At 39.4% G+C, this 21,997-nt stretch overlaps 1 protein-coding gene across 2 annotated transcripts in view; it reads right to left on the bottom strand.

Annotated features, from left to right (window-relative positions):
- SLAIN1 (SLAIN motif family member 1) overlaps window positions 1–21,325 on the bottom strand; it is a 66,539-nt gene extending 45,214 nt beyond the window's left edge. For both annotated transcript variants that reach the window (XM_028837620.2, XM_028837621.2), the window contains exons 1-2: window positions 20,465–21,325; window positions 780–919 (exon numbers count right to left, since the gene is read on the bottom strand). In XM_028837620.2, the coding sequence (XP_028693453.1) occupies window positions 780–919; window positions 20,465–21,099 (775 nt within the window). In that variant the 5' untranslated portion in view covers window positions 21,100–21,325. The remainder of the gene's footprint in view (window positions 1–779; window positions 920–20,464) is intronic.
- Between the last annotated feature and the right edge of the window lie 672 nt (window positions 21,326–21,997).

Here is a 21,997-nt window from a genome sequence, read left to right as displayed (position 1 = left end):
AAACTTGTCAATGCAGACTCCCCAACCCTACCCTCAGACAGTATGATTCTTTAATCTGGAGGCTCCGGAATCTGTACTTTCAAGCTCATGTATGATTTGGAGGCAGGTGGTCCATGGAATAGAAAGTGTTCCCAGAGGATGAAACAGATGCCCAGAGGTTAACAGACAAGTCAAAAGCCTACATAATTACAGCTTCAAGTAGTTCCCTGCATCAAACAGCAAGGTACCACTCACTCATTTTTGTTGTTTTTCCAACGGCCCTTTTTTAAAATTTAAACTTCTGTTAGGCTCCATAAGTTAATTAATGTTACAGATAATATGAAGATGTCTTAGTTTTTAAAGGTTAGCACTTTCAGTTATACATCCAACTAAATGTTAAAGGCATTCAATAAGGTCAGTACTCAGATCCCCAGGAAACCCTGTTTTCTGCCTTAGAAGCCAGCCACACAACCTTGTTACCGACCCCAGAGCACTGAAAACTGACCATTTTATTGACTGGTATATTTGCAAACAGAAAAAATAAAATAAAATAAAATGTGTGTTCCTGCATTGCAGTATAAACCAAAGCAAACTAAAAATATGGCTAAAAACAAGCACAAAACTAAACACATCCTACATTGAGAAAGCTTGATGTGTAATACATGTGAAGCTAATTGCATGCAACAGCTGCACCTCAGGGTAAAAATTTTCAATTGAAATGTTTATTCCAAAACCAGCAACAAAAGTAGCACTGAGAGTGACAAGAGTTGCAGAATGTAAATGCACACATTCACAATTACCTTGCTCCAGTCTAAAGCACAGGGAACGTCTTGCTGCTTCCATCTCAGGAGTTGGGTTATCTAGGACATGTCTACACCATTGCAAAGGAGTCAGGGATTTCTCTGATGAGGTGAACGTCTTTGAAGAGCCAACATATAACCTTAAAAAAAGAAATCTACATTATAGGTATGATATAGGTACACAGAGAGTACCTCTCTCTGGGGAAAGCAACATGTATTTAACAATTTCCATAGAAACACAACTCATATTTGATCACTTCAAAGTATCAGAAATAGTTTTTAACAGGCAAATATACCCAAATAGAAGATGACACTTCCTGTAGCCTGGTGAGAAGAACTTCCAAAAAAAAGGTCTAACAATTTTTCCCCTAACTGTGTGTTTCAGCATCAGAGATCAAGGGCTTTTCTTTTCTTTTCTTTTCTTTTTTACTAAACTAGCCCTAAAAAGGCACTATCATGATCTTACTATCTCTATTGACATGTCAAGAAATAAACATTTTCATCTTTCTCTTTCGCAACAGAATCTTTGGTAAACTTGGGCTAATGAAGGTAAACATGATGTGACAAACAAGGCAAATCTTGTGTATTTTAAAAAAATAAGTCTAAACACCCGTAAAAGCCAGTCAATTGATTCTTTGAACCCTTACATAATCACATATTTCTCCTGTCTCAAATCTATACTAACCTTGGTATATGCTTCTTTTTCATTAAAGCCAAAGAGCTTTAAAAAGATATGTTTTAGGAAGAGTACTTTTAGCACCTACACCATTACACAGTAATGAGTAGTATGCAAAATAACTACCCAGAAGCACTGCAGGTTATAAAAAAGCTTCTCTCATTAATATGCCATATTAATGTAGATTTTAGAATATTTTCAGTGATAGGGCTATACGAAAAGGTTTATCTTGAGGAATAAGTAAGAGTTAACTAAAAAAGGGGGAAGGGTGAATTACCTCCCCGAAACTGCTGGCTCTAATACATGACATCTCACTATTATAAGCTTACATTAATTATAAATCTAAAGTAATCTTCCTTCCAACAAAGCTACCACAATTCTAATATGCACATATTCTTGAAATAACATACTTCATCATTCACACTTTTACTGTTCTAGACAAAACGTTCACCTATTAATTTATCAGTTGTCCAAGACAGTTGGGGAATGTACTATTCTTTGGTAAATTATTCTTACAGATCAGGGATTGCCAAACGTTTTCTGTAAAGGGCCAGCAAGTAAATATTTCAGGCTTTGTAAGCCACATGATCTCTGTCACAACTACTCAGCCCTGCCATTCCAGTCCAAAGGCATCCTAGACAATATGTAAGTGAATAAACATGGCTATGTTCCTTTAAAATTGATTTATAGACACTGAAAGTTGGATTTCCCATAGTTTTCCATTCTTTTTATGTTTTTTCATCATTTAAAAATGTAAAAACGTATCTTACCCACCATACAAAACATGCAACAGCTCTGATTTGCCCTTGGGACAGTTTGCTCACTCCAGTTACAGATGAGGACTCTAAAATATAGATCTCAATGGATTTAACTGTAAGTCCAATATATTATTTTGTTTCCTTAGAGTGTGTTGCACAGTCGTGACTCCATCAAGAGTATATCAGTTAAAAATTCATATTCTTGGGCCCCACCTCAGTCGTCCTATGGCAAGATTATCACCTACCTATGTAGGAATAATCCCTTCCACTTCCTAGGAACATACCCTAAACTGTCGGGTACAGGCTACTCCTCCCTGCTCACAAGTATAGGCTAGTCGAGGCCAGTTATTCTCAATGTCTCATGTCTCAAAATTACTCAAACATCTTGTTAAGACAAATTGCTAAACCACATCCCTTAAATTTGATGCATAGGGTCAAGGAATCTGAATTTCTAAGAAGTTTCCAGGTAAAGCTAATATTACTGGTCTGGAGACCACATCTTGAGAGGCACCGGGCTAAGCCAATCACGGTATTTTCATTGTTCCCCTTTGCCTATGACTGGTTTAGGCCCAAGCCCCACATACAATCCTAGCCAAAAGAAACTGAGGGAAAATCATCTGATGGACTTGCGGGCAAGTTTTTCCTCATATTTAAAGGGAGGGGGGAGTGTCACAAAAGACTCAAGTATATGCTTCCTACGGGAAATGCACCTTAAACATGGGCATACAAATAAGTTAAAGTAAATAGCTAGAAAAGTAATTAAAAATAAAAAACTACCCACAAAGAAAAAGTCTGGGACCAGAACACTTTCCTGCTAAACTCTACCAAATATTTAAAGAAAACATCAGTTCTTCACAAACTCTTCCAAAAAAACAGAAGAAGAGGGAATACATCCTAACACATCCTATTAGGGCAGTTTTACCCTGATACCAAAATCCAACACTACAAATTAAGAAACTAACAGCCAGTATCACACATGAACACAGATGTAAAAAGTCTAAATATTTCAGTAACTTGAGTCTAACTTCATCATTAGCATACTTCACCATTAATAAGTGGGGCTTATATCAGAAGTAAAAAGTCAGTACAAATTCAAGCATCAATATAACTTACTAGATTAACTAAAATAGAAAAAGTATATAATATCAATAGAAAAAAAAAAGCATTTGACATCCACTCCTGATAAAAATTCTCATCAAATCAGAAACAGAAAGAAACATCCTCAACCTGATTGAAGGCATCTACAAAAACAGCATAGTGAATGGTAAAAGGGTGAACGCTTTGCCTGTGATATCAGAAAACAGACACAGACATTGGCTCTCATTGCTTCTATTTAACACTCTGCTGAAGATCCTAGCCAATACAATCAGGCAATACATCAAAAACATTTAAAATGGAAAGAAAGAAGTAAATCTGTCTTTATTCACAGATGACACGATCATCTATGTAAAAAAAATCTGAAGAATCTACAAAAATGATAATAGCATAAGTGAGTTTAGTAGCAAGATTATAAGATACCAGATTGATGTAGGAAAGTCAATCATATAGTTACATATATTAACAACAAACAAATTCATATTTTTAAAATTTCACTTTTCATTTACGATGGCATTTAAAAAAAAAAAAACCGTAAGATGCTTAAGGATAAATCTGACAAAAGATGCGTAGGACCTGAACACTGAAGACTACAAAACATTCTGAGAACTAAAGAGGACATAACTGGAGAGACATGCCATTTTCCTAAGAAAACTAAATATTAAGATGTCAATTTTCCTTAAATTGGTCCACATAATTTGCAAAATCTCAATCGAAATTCCAGCAGGCATTTTTTGTAGAAATGTAGATGATCTAAAATTCATATGGAAATGCAAAGATCTTAGAATAGCCAACAAATGTTAAAAAAGAAATGGAGAGCTATACCACTGACTGAAGCTCATGACAGTAATGAAAACAGTTTAGTGTAGCATAAAAATAAACGGATCAGTGGAAAAAAATAGCCCAGAAATAAAACCACACATATATGGAGGATTTTTAGTAAAATACAATTTAAAGGATAGTCTTTTAAATAAATGGTGCTGGAACAAAATGGGTATCTATATGCGGGGGGGAAAAAAAAAACCTTTGATCCACAGTACAAACAATATCCAAAACTAACTCAAAATAGAGCACAGACAAATGTAAAACTTGAAACTATAACACTTTTATAGGAAACCAAAGGTAAAAGTATTTGTGTCCTTGAGTTGGAAAATGCTTCTTAGATACAATTTATAAGACTGAAAATATGATCCATAAAAGAAAAAAATATCAATTGGACTTTATCAAAACTAAAAACTTTTCTTTTTGAAAGACATTGCTAAAACAATGAGTGATAAACCACAAATTGGGAAAGACATATTTGCAAATCATCTATCTACCAAAGAACTTTTATGTAGAAAACATGAAACTACAAATAGTAAACAACTCAATTTTAAAAATAGACAAAAGGTTCGATTACACATTTCACCAAAGAAGACCTATTATGGCAAACAGCTATATGAAAAGATGTTCATCATTAGTCATTAGGAAAATAGCTAAAACCACAATGAGATACTACCACATACCTATTAGAATGGCTAAAATGAAAAATACTAGCCATAGCAAGTGTTAAGGAAGATTTGGTTAACTTCATACACTGGTGATGGAAATGAAAAATGGTGAAACCACTTTGGAAAAGAGTTTGGCAGCTTCTTAAAAGTTAACCTGCACCTACTCTCTGTTCCAGACACTCAAGTTGTAAGTATTTACCCAAGGGAAATGAAAGCATGTTCTCATATGAAGACTTAAACATAAATGCCCACAGCAGTTTTATTTGTCACAACTAAAAGCAACCCAAGTGCTCATCAAAAGATGACTGGATAAACAAGACATGGTTACAATGATGAAATCTAACAGCTCCCACAATAAAAATGAACTACTGATTCATGTAATAACACAAATTTCAAAATAACTATCTAGCTTGAAAGAAGCCAGACAAAAACAAACAAATAGAAGAGTACATATTCTGTGACTTTATTGATAAAAAATTATAAAAAATGTACTATGCCTGTAATCCCAGCACTTTTAGAGACCAAGGCAGGCAGATCACGAGGTCAGGAGATCGAGACCATCCTGGCCAACAGGGTGAAATCCCGTCTCTACTAAAAATATGAAAATTAACTGCACGTGGTGGCATGCACCTGTAATCCCAGCTACTTAGGAGACTAAGGCAAGAGAACCATTTGAACCCAAGAGGCGGAGGTTGCAGTGAGCCAAGATTGCACCACTGAACTCCAGTCTGGGTGACTAATCTAAACTGACAGAAAACAGATCAGGGGTTGCCTGGGTTGGAGGTAGCAAGGATCAGGAGGGAAAGAATAAGGAAAACAAGGGGCCACAGGAAACCTCAAGTGTCGAAATCTGTTCACTACACATTAACTGTGGTCATGATTTCCTGGGTATATATACATGTTAAAGTCTATCAAATTGTACATTTTAAGTGCAGTTTACATATTAATTATATTCCAATAAAGCAGTTTTTTAAAAGTCACAAGATAAAGAATCACTGTTTTGTGGTTTTGTTGGTTTTGTTTTGAGACATGGTCTTGCTCTGTCACCCAGGCTGGAGTGCAGTGGGACAAACACACCTCACTGCAACTTTGACCTTTTGAGCTCAATTCAAGTAATCCTCCCACCTCAGCCTCCTGAGTTGCTAGGACCACAGGCATGCACCACCACACCCAGCTATTTTATTTTTTAAGTTTTTTTTTAGAGATAGGGTCTCCCTATGTTGTCCAGGCTGGTCTCAAAATCCTGGGCTCAAGCGATCTTCCTGCCTCAGCCTCTCAAGGTGTTGGGATTACAGGCATGAGCCACCATGACCAGCCCTCAGTGTTCTTAAGATGAGAAACTCATAGCTGCCATCTACCATGTATGTAAAAAGCCATGAACACCACAGCCCCGACAGAAATGAGCCACTAGTTAGTCAACTGTGGAGTTTCCCTACCTCAATACTTTTTTCACCAATTTTCCTTATTTTATTTTTTTGTTATTATACTTTAAGTTCTGGGATATATGTGCAGAATGTGCAGGATTTGTTACATAGGTACACATGTGCCATAGTGGTTTGCTGCACCCATCACCTATCATCTACATTAGGTATTTCTCCTAATGCTATCCCTCCCCTAGCCCCCGACCCCTTGACAGGCCCCGGTATGTGATGTTCCCCTCCCTGTCCATGTGTTCTCATTGTTCAACTCCCACTTATGAGTGAGAACATGCAGTGTTTGGTTTTCTGTTCCTGTGTTAGTTTGCTGAGAATGATGGTTTTCAGCTTCATCCATGTCCCTGCAAAGGACATGAACTCATCCTTTTTTTATGGCTGCATAGTATTCCATGGTGTATATGTGCCACTTTTTCTTTATCCAGTCTATCATTGATGGGCATTTGGGTTGGTTCCAAGTCTTCACTGTTGTGAACAGTGCCACAATAAACGTACATGTGCATGTATATTTATCGTAGAATAATTTATAATCCTTTGGGTACATCCCCAGTAATGGGATTACTGGGTCAAATGGTATTTCTGATTCTAGATCCCTGAGGAATCGCCACACTGTCTTCTACAATGGTTGAGCTAATTTACACTTCCACCAACAGTGTAAAAGCCTTCCTATTTCTCCACATCCTCTCCAGCACCTGTTGTTTCCTGACTTTTTAATGATCACCATTCTAACTGGTGTGAGATGGTATCTCCTCGTGGTTTTGATTTGCATTTCTCTAATGACCAGTGATGATGAGCTTTTTTTCATGTTTCTTGGCCACATAAATACCTTCTTTTGAGAAGTGTCTGTTCATATCCTTCGTCCACTTTTTGATGGGTTTTTTTTTTTCTTGTAAATTGGTTAAAGTTCCTCATAGATTCTGGATATTAGCCCTTTGTCAGGTGGATAGATTGCAAAAATTTTCTCCCATTCAGTAGGCTGCCTAAGCTCTTTAATTAGATCCCATTTGTCAATTTTGGATTTTGCTGCCATTGCTTTTGGTGTTTTAAGTCTTTGCCCATGCCTATGTCCTGAATGGTATTGTACAGGTTTTCCTTTAGGCTATTTATGGTTTTAGGTCTTACATTTAAATCTTTAATCCATCTGTAATCCATCTTGAGTTAATTTTTGTATAAGGTGTAAGGAAGGGGTCGTTTCAGTTTTCTGTATATGGCTAGCCAGTTTTCCCAGCACCATTTATTAAATAGGGAATCCTTTCCCCATTACTTGTGTTTGTCAGATTTGTCAAAGACCAGATGGTTGTAAATGTGTGGATTATTTCTGAGGTCTCTGTTCTGTTCCATTTGCCTATATATCTGTTTTGATACCAGTACCACGCTGTTTTGGTTACTGTAGCCTTGTGGTATAGTTTGAAGTCAGGTGGCATGATGCCTCCAGCTTTGTTAATTTTGCTTAGGATTGTCTGGGCTATATGGGCTCTTTTTCGGTTCTATATGAAATTTAAAGTAGTTTTTTCTAATTCTGTGAAGAAAGTCAATGGTAGCTTGATGGGGATAGCATTTAATCTATACATTACTTTGGGCAGTATGGCCATTTTGATATTGATTCTTCCTATCCATGAGCATGGAATGTTCTTCCATTTGTTTGTGTCCTCTCTGATTTCCTTGAGCAGTGGTTTGCAGTTCTCCTTGAAAAGGTCTTTCACATCTCTTGTATTTCTAGGTATTTTATTCTCTTTGTAGCAATTGTGAATGGGAGTTCACTCATGACTTGGCTGTCTACTATTAGTGTATAGAAATACTTGTGATTATTGCACATTGATTTTGTATCCTGAGACTTTGCTAAAGTTGCTCATCAGCTTAAGATCTGGGGTTGAGACAATGGGGTTTTCTCAATATACAATCATGTCATCTGCAAACAGAGACAATTTGACTTCCTCTCTTCCTATCTGAATACCGTTTCTTTCTTTTTCTTGCCTGATTGCCCTGGCCAGAACTTCCGATACTATGTTGAATAGGAGTGGTGAGAGAGGGCATCTTTGTCTTGTGCCAGTTTTCAAAGGGAATGCTTCCAGCTTTTGCCAATTCAGTATGATATTGGCTGTGGGTATGTCATAAATAGCTCTTATTACTTTGAGATACATTCCATCAGTACCTAATTTATTGAGAGTTTTTAGCATGAAGGGGTGATAAATTTTATCAAAGGCTTTTTCTGTATCTATTAAGATAATTATATGTGGTTTTGTCATTGGTTCTGTTTATGTGATGGATTACATTTATAGATTTGCATATGTTCAACCAGCCTTGCATCCCAGGGATGAGGCCGATTTGATCGTGGTGGATAAGCTTTTTGATGTGCTGCTGGATTCAATTTGCCAGTATTTTACTGAGGATTTTCACATCAATGTTCATCAGGTATACTGGCCTAAAAATTTCTTTTTTTTGTTGTGTCTCTGCCAGGTTTTGGTATCAGGATGATGCTGGCCTCATAAAATGAGTTAGGGAGGAGCCCCTGTCTTTCTATTGTTTGGAATAGTTTCAGAAGGAATGGTACCAGTTCCTCTTTGTACCTCTGGTAGAATTTGGCTCTGAATCCATCTGGTCCTGGGCTTTTTTTGGTTGATAGGCTATTAATTACTGCCTCAATTTCAGAACTTGTTATTGATCTATTCAGGGACTCAACTTCTTCCTGGTTTAGTATTGGGAGGGTGTATGTGTCCAGGAATTTATCCACTTCTTTTAGATTTTCTAGTTTACTTCCATAGAGGTATTTATAGTATTCCCTGATGGTAGTTTGTATTTCTGTGGGATCAGTGGTGATATCCCCTTTATCATTTATTGTGTCTGTTTGATTCTTCTCTTCTTTAATAGTCTGGCTAGTGGTCTATTTTGTTAATCTTTTCAAAAACCCAGCTCCTGGATTCATTGATTTTTTGAAGGGTTTTTCGTGTCTCTATTTCTTTCAGTTCTGTTCTAATCTCAGTTATTTCTTGTCTTCTGCTGGCTCTTGAATTTGTTTGCTCTTGCTTCTCTAGTTCTTTTAATTGTGATATTAGGGTGTTGATGTTAGATCTTTCCTGCTTTCTCCGGTGGGCATTTAGTGCTATAAATTTCCCTCTGAACAGTGCTTTAGCTGTGTCCCATAGATTCTGGTACATTGTGTCTTTGTTCTCATTGGTTTAAAGAACTTATTTATTTCTGCCTTAACTTCATTGTTTACCCAGTAGTCATTCAGGAGCAGGTTGTTTAGTTTCCATGTAATTGTGCGGTTTTCAGTGAGTTTATTAACCCTGAGTTCTAATTTGATGCACTGTGGTCTGAGAGATTGTTTCTTATGATTTCCATTCTTTTGCCTTTGCTGAATTTTACTTCCAATTATGTGGTCAATTTTAGAATAAGTGTTACATGGTGCTGAAAAGAAAGTATATTCTGTTGATTTGTGGTGGAAAGCTGTGTAGATATCTATTAGGCCCACTTGATCCAGAGCTGAGTTCAAGTCCTGAATATCCTTATAATTTTGCGTCTCGTTGATCTAATATTGACAGTGGGGTGTTAAAGTCTCCCACTATTATTGTGTGGAAGTCTAAGTCTCCTTGTAGGTCTCTGAGAACTTGTTTTATGAATCTGGGTGCTTCTGTATTGGGTGGATATATATTTAGGATAGTTAGCTCTTCTTGTTGCTTTGATCCCTTTACCATTATGTGATGCTCTTCTTTGTCTCTTGATCTTTGTTGGTTTAAAGTCTGTTTTATCAGAGACTAGGATGCAACCCCTGCTCTTTTTTTTTGCTTTCCATTTGCTTGGTAAATATTCCTCCATCCCTTTATTTTGAGCCTATGTGTGTCTTTGCATGTGAGATGGGTCTCCTGAATACAGCACACCAATAGGTCTTCACTCTTTATCCAAATTGCCCGTCTGTGTCTTTTAATTGGGGCATTTATCCCATTTACATTTAAGGTTAATATTGTTCTGTGTGAATTTGATCCTGTCATTATGATGCCAGCTGGTTATTTTGCCTATTAGTTGACGCAGTTTCTTCATAGTGTTGATGGTCTTTACAATTTGGTATGTTTTTGCAGTGGCTGGTACCGGTTTTTCCTTTCCATATTTACTGCTTCTGAGGCCAGGTGCGGTGGCTCACACCTGTAATCCCAGCACTTTGGGAGGCCGATGCTGGTGGATCACCTGACGTCAGGAGTTCAAGACCAGCCTGACCAACATGGCAAAACCCTGCCTCTACTAAAAATACAAAAATTACCCAGGCGTCGTAGTGGGCGCCTGTAATCCCAACTACTCAGGAGGTAGACAGGAGAATCACTTGAACCTGGGAAGCAGAGGCTGCAGTGAACTGAGATGGTGCCATTGCACTCCAGCCTGGGTGACAGAGCGAGACTCTGTCTCAAAAACAACAGCAACAACAACAACAACATATTTAGTGCTTCCTTCAGGAGCTCTTGTAAGGCAGGCCTACTGGTGACAAAATCTCTCAGCATTAGCTTGTCTGTAAAGGATTTTATTTCTCCTTTACTTTTGAAGCTTAGTTTGACTGGATATGAAATTCTGGGTTGAAAATTCTTTTCTTTAAGAATGTTGAATATTGGCCCTCACTTTTTTCTGGCTTGTAGGGTTTCTGCAGAGAGATCCGCTGCTAGTCTGATGGGCTTCCCTTTGTGGGTAACCCCTCTTCAGCTGCCCTTAACATTCTTTCCTTCATTTCCACCTTGGTGAATCTGATGATTATATGTCTTGGGGTTGCTCTTCTCGAGGAGTATCTTTGTGGTGTTCTCTGTATTTCCTACATTTGAATGTTGGCCTGTCTTGCTAGGTTGGGAAAGGTCTCCTGGATAATATCCTGAAGAGTGTTTTCCAACTTGGTTCCATTCTCCCAGTCACTTTCAGGTACACCAATCAAATGTAAGTTTGGTCTTTTCACATAGTCCCATATTTCTTGGAGGCTTTGTTAATTCCTTTTCATTCATTTTTCTCTAATATTGTCTTCATGCTTTATTTCATTAAGGTGATCTTCAATCTCTGATATACTTTCTTCCGCTTGACTGATTTGGCTACTGATACTTGTGTATGCTTTACGAAGTTCCTGTGCTGTGTTTATCAGCTCCATCAGGTCATTTATGTTCTTCCCTGAACTGGTTGTTCTAGTTAGCAATTCCTCCAACCTTTTATCAAGGTATTTAGCTTCCTTGCATTGTGTTAGAACATGCTCCTTTAGCTCAGAGGAGTTTGTTACTACCCACCTTCTGAATTCTATTTCTGACAATTCATCAAATTCATTCTCTGTCCAGTTTTGTTCCCTTGCTGATGAGGAGTTGTGATCCTTTGGAGGAGAAGAGGTGTTCTGATTTTTGGAATTTTCAGCCCTTTTGCACCGTTTATTCCTCATCTTCATGGATTTATCTACGTTTGGTCTTTGATATTGGTGACCTTTGGATGGGGTTTCTGTGTGGACGTCCTTTTTGTTGATGTTGACGCCATTTATTTCTGTTTGTTAGTTTTCCTTCTAACAGTCAGGCCCCTCTGCTGCAGGTCTGCTGGGGTTTTCCTGAGGTCCACTCCAGACTCTGTATGCCTGGGTATCAACAGCAGTAGCTGCAGAACAGCAAAGATTGCTGCCTGTTCCTTCCTCTGGAAGCTTTGTTCCAGAGGGGTATCTGCCAGATGCCAAGCCAGAGCTCTCCTGTATGAGGTGTCTGTCAACTCCTGCTGGGAAAATTCATGTTTCCGTCTGAGCTTGTGCCTGTTGTTTTTAAATCCCTCTCAGCTACCACCTGAAGCTGCTACCTAAAGCACTGCTCTGCCTGTTACCTCCAGTGTCCTATGGGAGAACTGCTGATCTCTTCTGCTGCTAGGAAGCTTCCTCCAACCAGCTTGACCCTGGATTCCAGATACTCCCATTCACTTTTTTTTGATAGAATCCTTTTTTTGTTTGTAGGAGAACACCACAGTAAGGTGTCTTCAATTACTTAGGGTCTATGTGATACAAATATTTCCTTTGTCCACATAGCCTCACACCATATTCAAAAGCTGCTCATTTCTACAGGCACATTCAGTTTCTAAGTGACCCACTATGCCATGTTCACTTATGGAGATTTCTCTTTCATACTCCATAGTCCAATTCCTATTGTCTGGTACTATATCTCATTCCCACTCTGCATTTCATAGAAGGTAGGGATGATCATCACACTAAAAGCAGTGAATCCAGTTGAAAGTCTACCTAGGGGCAACTGGAATCCCAAATCCCCTTCCATACAGCCAGTCCTACCCGCCCTCTTCATCTTAACCTGAGACCAGAGACTCTGCTGTGTGAATAAGCTGATCCAGAGAAGCCTTAACTTCAGGCACACCAAACTTAGTTGAAGGAGAAATGAGGTACCTTACTTAACCAAACATTAAATGGAAGTCCACATGCTGACTCGTTAGAATTCTGGTCCCATTTCTCTCTTTACATTCCTAGAAATGACTGCCTTGCTTACATCTCCTAGAAGGATAGAAGGTTTATGCCTAGAGAAAAAGATGAATCCAAGAGAATACCTAGAGATACTTGAATGTGGGCTGGCTACCCATCCAATCACTAGTAAACTGCACCAAGGAGCTCCATCCATGGAGAGCTTCAGATCAGCTTCAATACCTCCTTTGGGTATGAACAGACAACCAGTGACACCAAATATGTGAAATATTCCTTTTACATGAAACACCGAGACTAAAAGTAGAGGGGGTAAAGAGAACCAAAGAGAAAATGCAGGGAACAGATGAAAATTTCAAGACAAGTATAATTTATATCATCTAAGAGAAAATGTTACATTCACACACACACACACACATGCACACACAAGCACACACATACACATGGATATTGGAAAAAAAACCAGTTTATTCATCCTTGGGAAATGAGACTATCATAGCAAAAACAAAAGAGTCAATAAATGAGTTTGGAATATCAAGTTGAAGAAGTCTCCTGAAAAGAAAATAAAGACAGATTAGCAATGGGAAAAGACAGATAAGAAAATAAAGTGATTAAGCCAGGTAGAATGACCTACATCTGTCTGTTACAAGTTCTACCAAAAAAAAAAAAAAAAGAAAAGAAAAAAAGAAAATAAAGAAAGAAAAGAAAGAAACTGGAAAGTTATTCTGAAGAGAGAGAGGGAAAAAAAAAAAAGCAAGAAAATATCCAGAGTGGAAGACAGGCCATGCAATTCTAGAGTGAAAGTGTGCACAAATGTCCGGTATACCAAATAAAATAACCCATACCAAGGTACAACATGACATTTTAGAATAGTAGAGATAAAGGAAGCAAAAGAAAAAGTCAAAAAAAATTAGATACCCAAACACAGTACACTCAATAACTAGAACATAACAGAAGATAGAACAAAATGGAAAAATGCCTTCAAACATGAGGGAAAGGTTAACTTAGACTTTTATAGCCAGTCCAACTGTGAATCTTATGTAAGGGCAGAACAATGACATTTTCAAATATGCGGGATCTCAAAGTGTGCCTCTCATGCAGGTCTCCTTTCTTAGAAAGCTATTGAAGGCTGTGCTCCACCTAAAAGAATAAGTGAAATACAAAGGAAAAGGACTTAAGAAGAAGGGAATCCACATTAGCCAAGAAACGGAAAGAGTTCCCATGGCAATAGCAGTATGCATCCAGCCTAGGGGGCGAACTACTAGTAAAAACTACAGCAATGAGATTAAGAGTTTCAGAGGGGATAGCACTACAATATAAATTTTTTAAAAAGCGGATTTAACAGATTGCCAAATATTTATGACCTTAATGAGGGATTGTATGGCTCCTTTAGTGTGTTTGGGAAAATAATTTCTGATGGTTAATTAAAGAAAGTGAAGAGGGGAGAAGAAGGGCCATTACTAACTGTTGGAGGAACAAAGGGGTTACAGAAAATACATGTTTAACATGCAATTAACAGGACTCAGCTAGTAAATTATAATCATAATGCAGACATTAAATATAAAAGAAAAACCATAAAAACCATCATGAGAAGGAAAAAAATATATGGATATGGTAGTCGAGGGTGAGAGGAAGAGAGCTAAGTTTTCATCTTTCATAATAAGTCCACAGATGTCTAAGATCATAAAAGTATAAAGACCGTTTAGGAAAAAGAAACCGCTAGAAGAGTATAAAGCGATGCCTATGTGAAGGACTCAGCAGGAGAAGGGAGTAGAGGACTGCTTCCTGTAATAAGCCTAACGAAAGGAGTTTTGAAAACCACTTACATGTTATTTATTATATTATTTTGATAAAACTGTTGAGGTGCTATACAAATGTATGGCATTAAGACAGAAGTGATCATTTTCACTTCTGTCTTAATGCCAGTGGGCAGGATAGCTTTGAGCCTAGTGTTTCTATGATTTGGCCTAGAGCGGGATTTAAAGACAGAAAAAGTCCACAATAACCCTGAATGTTTCCAATGAAGTATGACAATTGTCTAGAAAAAAAAAGTCTCAGTTATTCTCAAAATATTTGGTTCTAAAGTCATCTTTTTGCAGATAATACAAAAAAACTAGTTATAGAGATCATGTGGCTAAAAACTCCTTGAGTACAACACAGCTCCAAAATTAGATAGGCAAGGTTTAAAAAAAAAAAAAATCTGTATTTCTCCTATATAGTTCTAACCTTCTAAAGAGTCATTTTAAAAATCACTTTATTCATTGTCATTAGAATGCAAGTAACATTTACAATATCCTATCTTGCCATCATTAGTGCATCATACATTCTGACTTATAAAGATTTTTTCAACTTCAGTAGTTTCATTAAGGGTATATTGAATTCTGGCAAGAATATCTGAAAAGTCCTGATCTAAATTTTCAGAATTCTTCAAATTATGTTTGAAATATAAATTTCAAACTACTATTTGGAATGTCATTCCAATTTTCTTTAACTTTTCTTCAATTGCTTCCAAACCACACACACCAGAAACTACTATCCTTCTCACAGAACCCAACCCCTTCTTTTCCATACACATCACATTCTACGCTGGGAGACCAAGAATGTTTCCAATGAAGTGTGACAATCGTCTGGAAAACAAAGTCTCAGTTATTCTCAAAATACTTGGTTCCAAAGTCATCCTTTTGCAGATAGTACAAACAACAAATGGTACAGCCATACATATATACAAGTATATATATATATATATATATTGTGTGTGTGTGTATTTAGACCTGCTACTGAAAAGTATATGTGGTAATTTTCAGACAATAATTTTAAGAGCCTTCAATCACTGCAAGTTTTATTTTAAGAAAAGCTGAAACATCAACACTAATAAGCACAATCAACAAATCTTTAGTTCTCTCTAACAGTGTTTGAGTCACTGGCACCTGCTAGGATCAATCTAGATAGCCGCTACAATACTTAGTTCCAACAGTCTCTTAAAAAGATAAATGAAGTTCAAGCTTTACTTACTAAGCTGTCCTATAACAAACTTTCCCTCCACCCCCAACCCTGACTCACCCAGTTAGAACTAAACTATTTCAGCACCTCATTTCAACATTTAAAAGTTACGTATCTCAAACACACGTCATACACTTCAGTCAATTCCATTTGCCCCTACAAAACATTGTACATTTTCAATTAGCACTGTCAGAAAGGGAAGCACCCTCTGGTCTTTTCACTGAAAATCAATTATGCAAAAAACAGTTTAGGTGGTCTAATTTAGCTGTGCCATATGTATACTACAAGGTGTTCAACAGCTTTGATGAAAAATTGGCAATGATGTTAGCCAGCTGTCTGGGATCTTGGTATTACATGTGGAAGATGAATATCTCATTCATTAAATTTCCCTTAATTTGTACAAGTCACCATTTTTCCTTTTATAATTAAAAACTTTTCTATTGTCTTTCCCAGTTGGGAAAGTTTAAAATCCTTGCCACATCCTGTTTATATAGTCTCAATGTTCTGCTAATTGTCATTCTACTAAAATAAAGCCTTCTTACATGGCTGTATTTTATATTGGCTGGCTTATTTTCATCGTGGCATTTTCTCATATAGAACCATCTTCCTGGCTGAGGTGTGCAAGACCTAACTTCCCTTCAGAGTACTATACTATCTTCAGTGCTTTTCCACCTGCTTTCTCCATTTTGCTTTCAAACAGTAGAGAGTTTTGCTAACTTTGATCATAACGCAAAAATATGTTTAATATTTTCACATCCGTAAAACTGAAACACATTTAATCAAAGCAAGCATTGTATTATAAGATATGATAAACTCTGATTTTCTATTCTACTGCACTTCACTTTTTGAGAATGCTGGTCAATCCACTAAATTGACTTTATAAATTTGCTAGTGAGTTACACAGCTTGCTCTGGGGAAAAAAAATGTATCAATTGATGTAAACACTTCTGAATCTGGACAAATAATCTGAATTTTAGTCTGAACTCCATCAGTAACCAGAAGAGCTTACATAAGCCATTTCGCCTCAGAGCTCCTGTCCCTCAACACTGAAATAAGAGAGCTGAAACAGGTCATAGGAAGATCTAGTATGCAGTTAGCTAACGGCTCCCATTGCCACTTCAGACCACTCTAACTTACTCTGTCCTCTGGTGCTTCACAGTCTAGTGATATTGGGACAAATATGAATCTTAAAAACATTTCTTCCATAAAGACAGAAAAAGCACCCAATTACACTGTGTCCCATGTATGCATGGATATTTTAGTCCCTTTGAGCTTTTTATTTGCTTCTGATATTGAGACTTTTCCCTTTTCCTTTCTAGCCAATGGCCTTCCAGAGACCTAAGCCTATCAAATTAGTAAGATAACTGAGGAATCAGTATAGCAGGATGAGAGTTTTACTATAGGGCCATAAGAGGACTTAAGAAATCAGGTTCTGGAATTGCCATCATCTTTAACTTTCTGAGACACTTAATTCCAGCAGTACTGTGCTAGGATAATCAGGTAGTATTAAGGCAACATTCAAGACTTAAAATTCAATTAAGATAAATATTCAAAGAAATAAGAATATTGCTTCATCAAAGTTTTTTGTTAAAAGGGAAAGCATAACATGCCATTGTCTTTAAAGTTGTTTTTTTTTTTTAAAGATACTCCTTATAGGTTAAATAATTATTCAGGAAAAAGATCTCAAAGACCTGGTTAATCATTAACTAATGAACTATCATAAAAAGATTGGTTCTGTTAGTCACGATTTTCCTTATACACGTAATTCTTAACCAAAATTTTGTCCAAGTTGTTAATAAAAGGAAAATAATGTATTCTAAGGTTTTATTAGAAAATATATACTTAAAGAATAGTTAAAATATTCAGTGATTAATCTACATTTGTAAACTTTCCTGAACACATGACATTTTAGCAGGAAGTACTATTCTGAATAAATAAGCAAATAAATTTTGTTTAACCCATTAGGATGAAATCATAATAAAAATGCATGAAAAACTGTGGGTGATACAGTTAACAGTAACTTGTTCCTTAATATTGTTACTCTAGTAATGATGCCATTGTTACTGGGAGACGTGAAGTCACATGAACACACAAATGTCCAAGGTATGTTCAATGAAAGGCAAGCATTAAAAAAAACTGATGTGTGTATGTTTGTATATTGATTTGTGTAATTATATTTTTTATCTTGAAGGATCTACAGAGTATTAACAGGGTGAATTCTGAGTCACGGTAATAAACTGGGGACAAGAAAGAGAATTTTTGTGACCTTATACCTACGTCTATGTTTTAGTTTTTTTACAATGAACATGTAAAACTTGTAGTTTTAAATATTTTTAAAATAAGGTACTATATACCCACTCCAGTTGTTGCTTAATAAACACAGGAAATAAAAGTAAGTTGCCATCCTGCAAACATATCAGGGAATCCAAACGAACAGCACTCTATTTGTGAGACCACACGACAGGGACACTATAGTCTACAGTGATAAAAGAACTTCAGAGTGCTTTGCAAGCATTAACAAGTGGGTTAAACTTTTAGAATTAAACCCTGTTGATATTTTCTTCATCAAAAAGATTTGCAATACAAAAAAAAAAAAACTTGATGCATAAAATGTACTAATGAAATAAAATTATGTAAATCAGGTAACTTTAAAATTTTTAAGTCCATCCCACTAAGATTAATGAACCCTCCTTGTTTTTCCACCTGGAATTCTAATCCCAGGCTTATTTTCAGGAAGATTTTCTGCCATTTGTCTCTAGAAACATTTGTAAAGCATTAAGGCTTTGATTTATTCACCTGTATACTTGTTGAATGAAATACAGCCTGCTTCAACTTTGATTTGCTTCAAACCATATGAAGAGTTAATATACTAATACCACTAAGAAGGTGATTTCTGTTAAAGTTGGTTATTTCAATGCTATTCGGACAAAATTAAACTATAAAAAAAAAGCCTAGGTACCAAAATACTAGCAATAGAAGGATGCTAACTACATATGACAGAAATCCATTCAAAAGAAGAAAAGTTATTAATAGATTACTAATCTAATAAACAAGCAATATCATAATAAATTTTAAAATGCAAATATTTTAAGCATAAAACTGATCCCATATAGCTCCCCATCAAAAATACAAACAAGTTTCCTTCCACTGTTTACATACATACCATAAGAAAAAGGCTAAATAAGGACTAAATCAACCTAAAATAATTTGAAAGTGGCATAAGGGCTGAGAGTTATTAGTGAAATCTAAGGACCATCATGAGAGCATTTTCTAGTACCACATTCAGGTTGAAATTGAGATTGTAATATACCCCGGGCTTTATGGAAATAAGGGTGCATCTTTGAAAGAATGGCTTAAAGTTCCAGAAAGTGATGAGTTGTTTGTTTTTTTTACACCTTGAGCTACCTGCACAGCTGCCAAAAAGTGTTAAGGTGGATGATGAATACGCCTCTGAAAGGCTTACTACAGCTCCATATATTTTGATTCTTGAATCAAACCAATTAACTAATGCACTTTACAGTTAGAGCTCTCACATGGTAGAGTGTAAGGCAAGCTTCCCAATAGGAAACCAGTAAGGATCTCCATTTCCCAATCCCTTCCATGCAATCACGCAACAGAGACACAAAGAAAGTAATGAAAACCCAGCTTGCAAAAACAGAAAGGGTCCTACATAAAAAGGACCTCAGGTAAAGAAGGACTAAAACTATTCTTCATGCCTCTGCAATGTAGAGGTGAATGCTGCTCATTTTCCTTGCAGGAACCCAAGTTCCATCTTATCTGAAACATATCCTATATATCTGGTGACCACAGAAAATGGGAACCAACCAAAAGAAGTGAGTCGTGAAATGACTATTACCCCATGAGCAAGCAGCAAGAAACATACATCATAAAGGAATTGGATGCCTCCCCCTAAAGTTACCCATTCATGAAAAGTAGACAGTGCTAACCAGATGTCAACTGAATAAATGCTGTCAGCCTCAAGTTTTCTGATAACCAAGCTAAAAAGTTTCCAAGAAATAAGAAAATAAGGCTTCTCTAATCTCACTTTTCTTCTACAGTTTAATTTTAAAACTTAAAGACAGTTCCTTGGTGCCTAGGTTTAAAAAAAAAAAAAAAAAAAAGTCCCTCCCACCTGTTCATTCCACTCCAAGAAAAGTCCTCTTTATTGGCACTATTTATGGGAAAGCCAGTGAGGTCACCCCATTTTAAAAAACAAGTCAGTCTCTGAAAATAAGATTTCAATGAAAATGCAGCGCAAAAGGGCACACGACTGCAAAATTCAAACAGTAAGAACGAACCTCTCTGTAAAGAGAGATCCATCACTGCGCGGCTTCCGATGCCACCCGAGGAGGAAGAGCACGCAAATCCTGTCCATCGTTCGTTTAAAACGAAAGAACAGTAACAGTCGCAGACAGAGACCAACCCCTACCATCCCCCGTCATCCCTCCGAAAACACTGGGGAAAAGAGCAGCACGGAGCAAAAGGACAAGATGTCATGGATTTTGCACTTAATGCTAACGAGGAGCTTGGGACCCAACAATCAGCAAACAGCAGAACCCAAGATCGGGGGCGGGAGGCGGGGTGGGGGGGTTCATCCGCAGTCGGAGCGATTAGAAAACAGGTTTCTGCCTTCGTGAGAAGCCTCATCGTGGGAAATGTCACCGCCTGGCTCGACACCTGCTGGATCGGCCCCTCCAGGAGCGGCGGAGAGTCACGCCGGCAGCCGCAGGGGACCCCCCGTCCGCCCCCGCCCCCGCTCCCCGGTGCCCGCAGCCCCCGAGGCCAGGGTCTCGGGGAGGGAGCGGAGCCAGGCAGTACCAGGTGTAGTCGTCCTCGTCTCGCCAGGCGGCTATGCTCTCCAGATCCAGCAGTTCCACCTCGTCCAGCAGCGTGGGGGCCGGCGAGGGCGGCGCTGCAGCTCCCCCCTGCGGCGTCCCCGCGCCCCCCGGCTCCGGCCCGCCACCGCCCGCGCCGAAGAAGCCCGCTGCCGGCTTGAAGTAGACGAAGGGCGCCTCGGGTGGCTGCGCCAGGCTGCAAAGCAGGGAGGGCGCGGGGCTAGGCAGGCAGAAGGTGCCCGGGAACGCGGGACTGGAGCCACCGCCGCTGCCACTGCTGCTGCCGCCACCGCCACCGCCCCCCGCGCCCAGAGCCAGCCCGAGCCCCAGGCCCCCTGAGGCCGCGGCTGTGACCGTGGCGGCCGGGGGGCTCCGAGGACCCAACGGGCTGCAGGCCCCGGCGGGGGGCGGCGCGGCGGGCGGCGGCGGCGGCAGCAGCAGCAGGTGCGGGGCGGCGGCCGCGCTGGCCGCTCGACTCCGCAGCTGCTCGTTCTGCTTCTCCAGCTTGCGCACCAGCTCCTGCAGCTTCTTCACCTCCAGCTCCGCGTTCACCACCGGCCCGGAGCCCGCTCCAGAGCTGACCCCCGCCGAGGCGCATTTCACCTGCTCCGCCATCATCTTGGGCCCCGAGGGCGCCGCGGCCGCCGGGGAGTACGCGCCGGCGCGCCGGCTCCTCGGGCCACAGGGAGGCTACGGCTCCTTCCCTGCCACCCCAACCTGGGGGGCCGACCACGCGCGGGCTGAGGCCGAGCCGGCGGTTCGCATCAGCACCGGGCCCTCGCCTCCGGCCGCAGCAGCCACCACCAAGCTGATCTGCACATGCTCAGTGCGTCCCTCCAGTCCCCTGGGCGTCGCAGCGGCTCCGGGTTTTAGCCGCGGCCCCGGGGCGGGGCGGGGCGAGAGCGCCGAGGGGGCGGGGCGGGGGGGGGCGGAGAACCGTGGAGAAGCCCACCCAGGGGGCGGGGCCGGCAGCCCTGGTGGGGGCCAGGGAGCCGCACCCACCCTTGCTACCTAATCCCAGGTGCCTGATAGGACCTGGCCTGAACTTTCCCGCCACAGGCACCTCCTGCAGCTGCTGGGACAGCGAACTGCGCGGGTCTCTGAGCCAGGTGCGGGGGCCAGGGGGTTCCCAAAAAAGCAGCTGCAGGTGCTGGCCCTTCAGGAGTGCACCTAGGGCCCGCTGGTTTGCTTCCTTCCCAGCTCTCTGTTAGGCTCCATGACAGCATTTAATACTCACTGACTAACGAATCCTATAGAAAACTTAAAGGCTGGGGATCCTTATTCTGAAAATCGACAAGTGGATAGGGGGAACAGAAAGGCTTTGGGACGATGCCACTCATGTACTCATGGGTAATAGGCAAACAAAATGGTGGGAGACAGGAGGCCGAGAAGAAAGAGAAGAAAGCCCTCTCTCTAAGAGGTAGAGTGGCCAGCTGCTAAGGAGACAAGTGTTTACTTAAGTATTTATTCTAAAATAGTCAAATTTGAACTGTTACCACCATTGTTTGCCACAATA

The sequence above is a fragment of the Macaca mulatta genome, chromosome 17 (assembly GCF_049350105.2).
Source record: "Macaca mulatta isolate MMU2019108-1 chromosome 17, T2T-MMU8v2.0, whole genome shotgun sequence".
Classification (NCBI taxonomy): domain Eukaryota; kingdom Metazoa; phylum Chordata; class Mammalia; order Primates; family Cercopithecidae; genus Macaca; species Macaca mulatta.
Note: the sequence above shows the minus strand (reverse complement) of the source record. Positions and strands in the feature narration are given on the sequence as shown.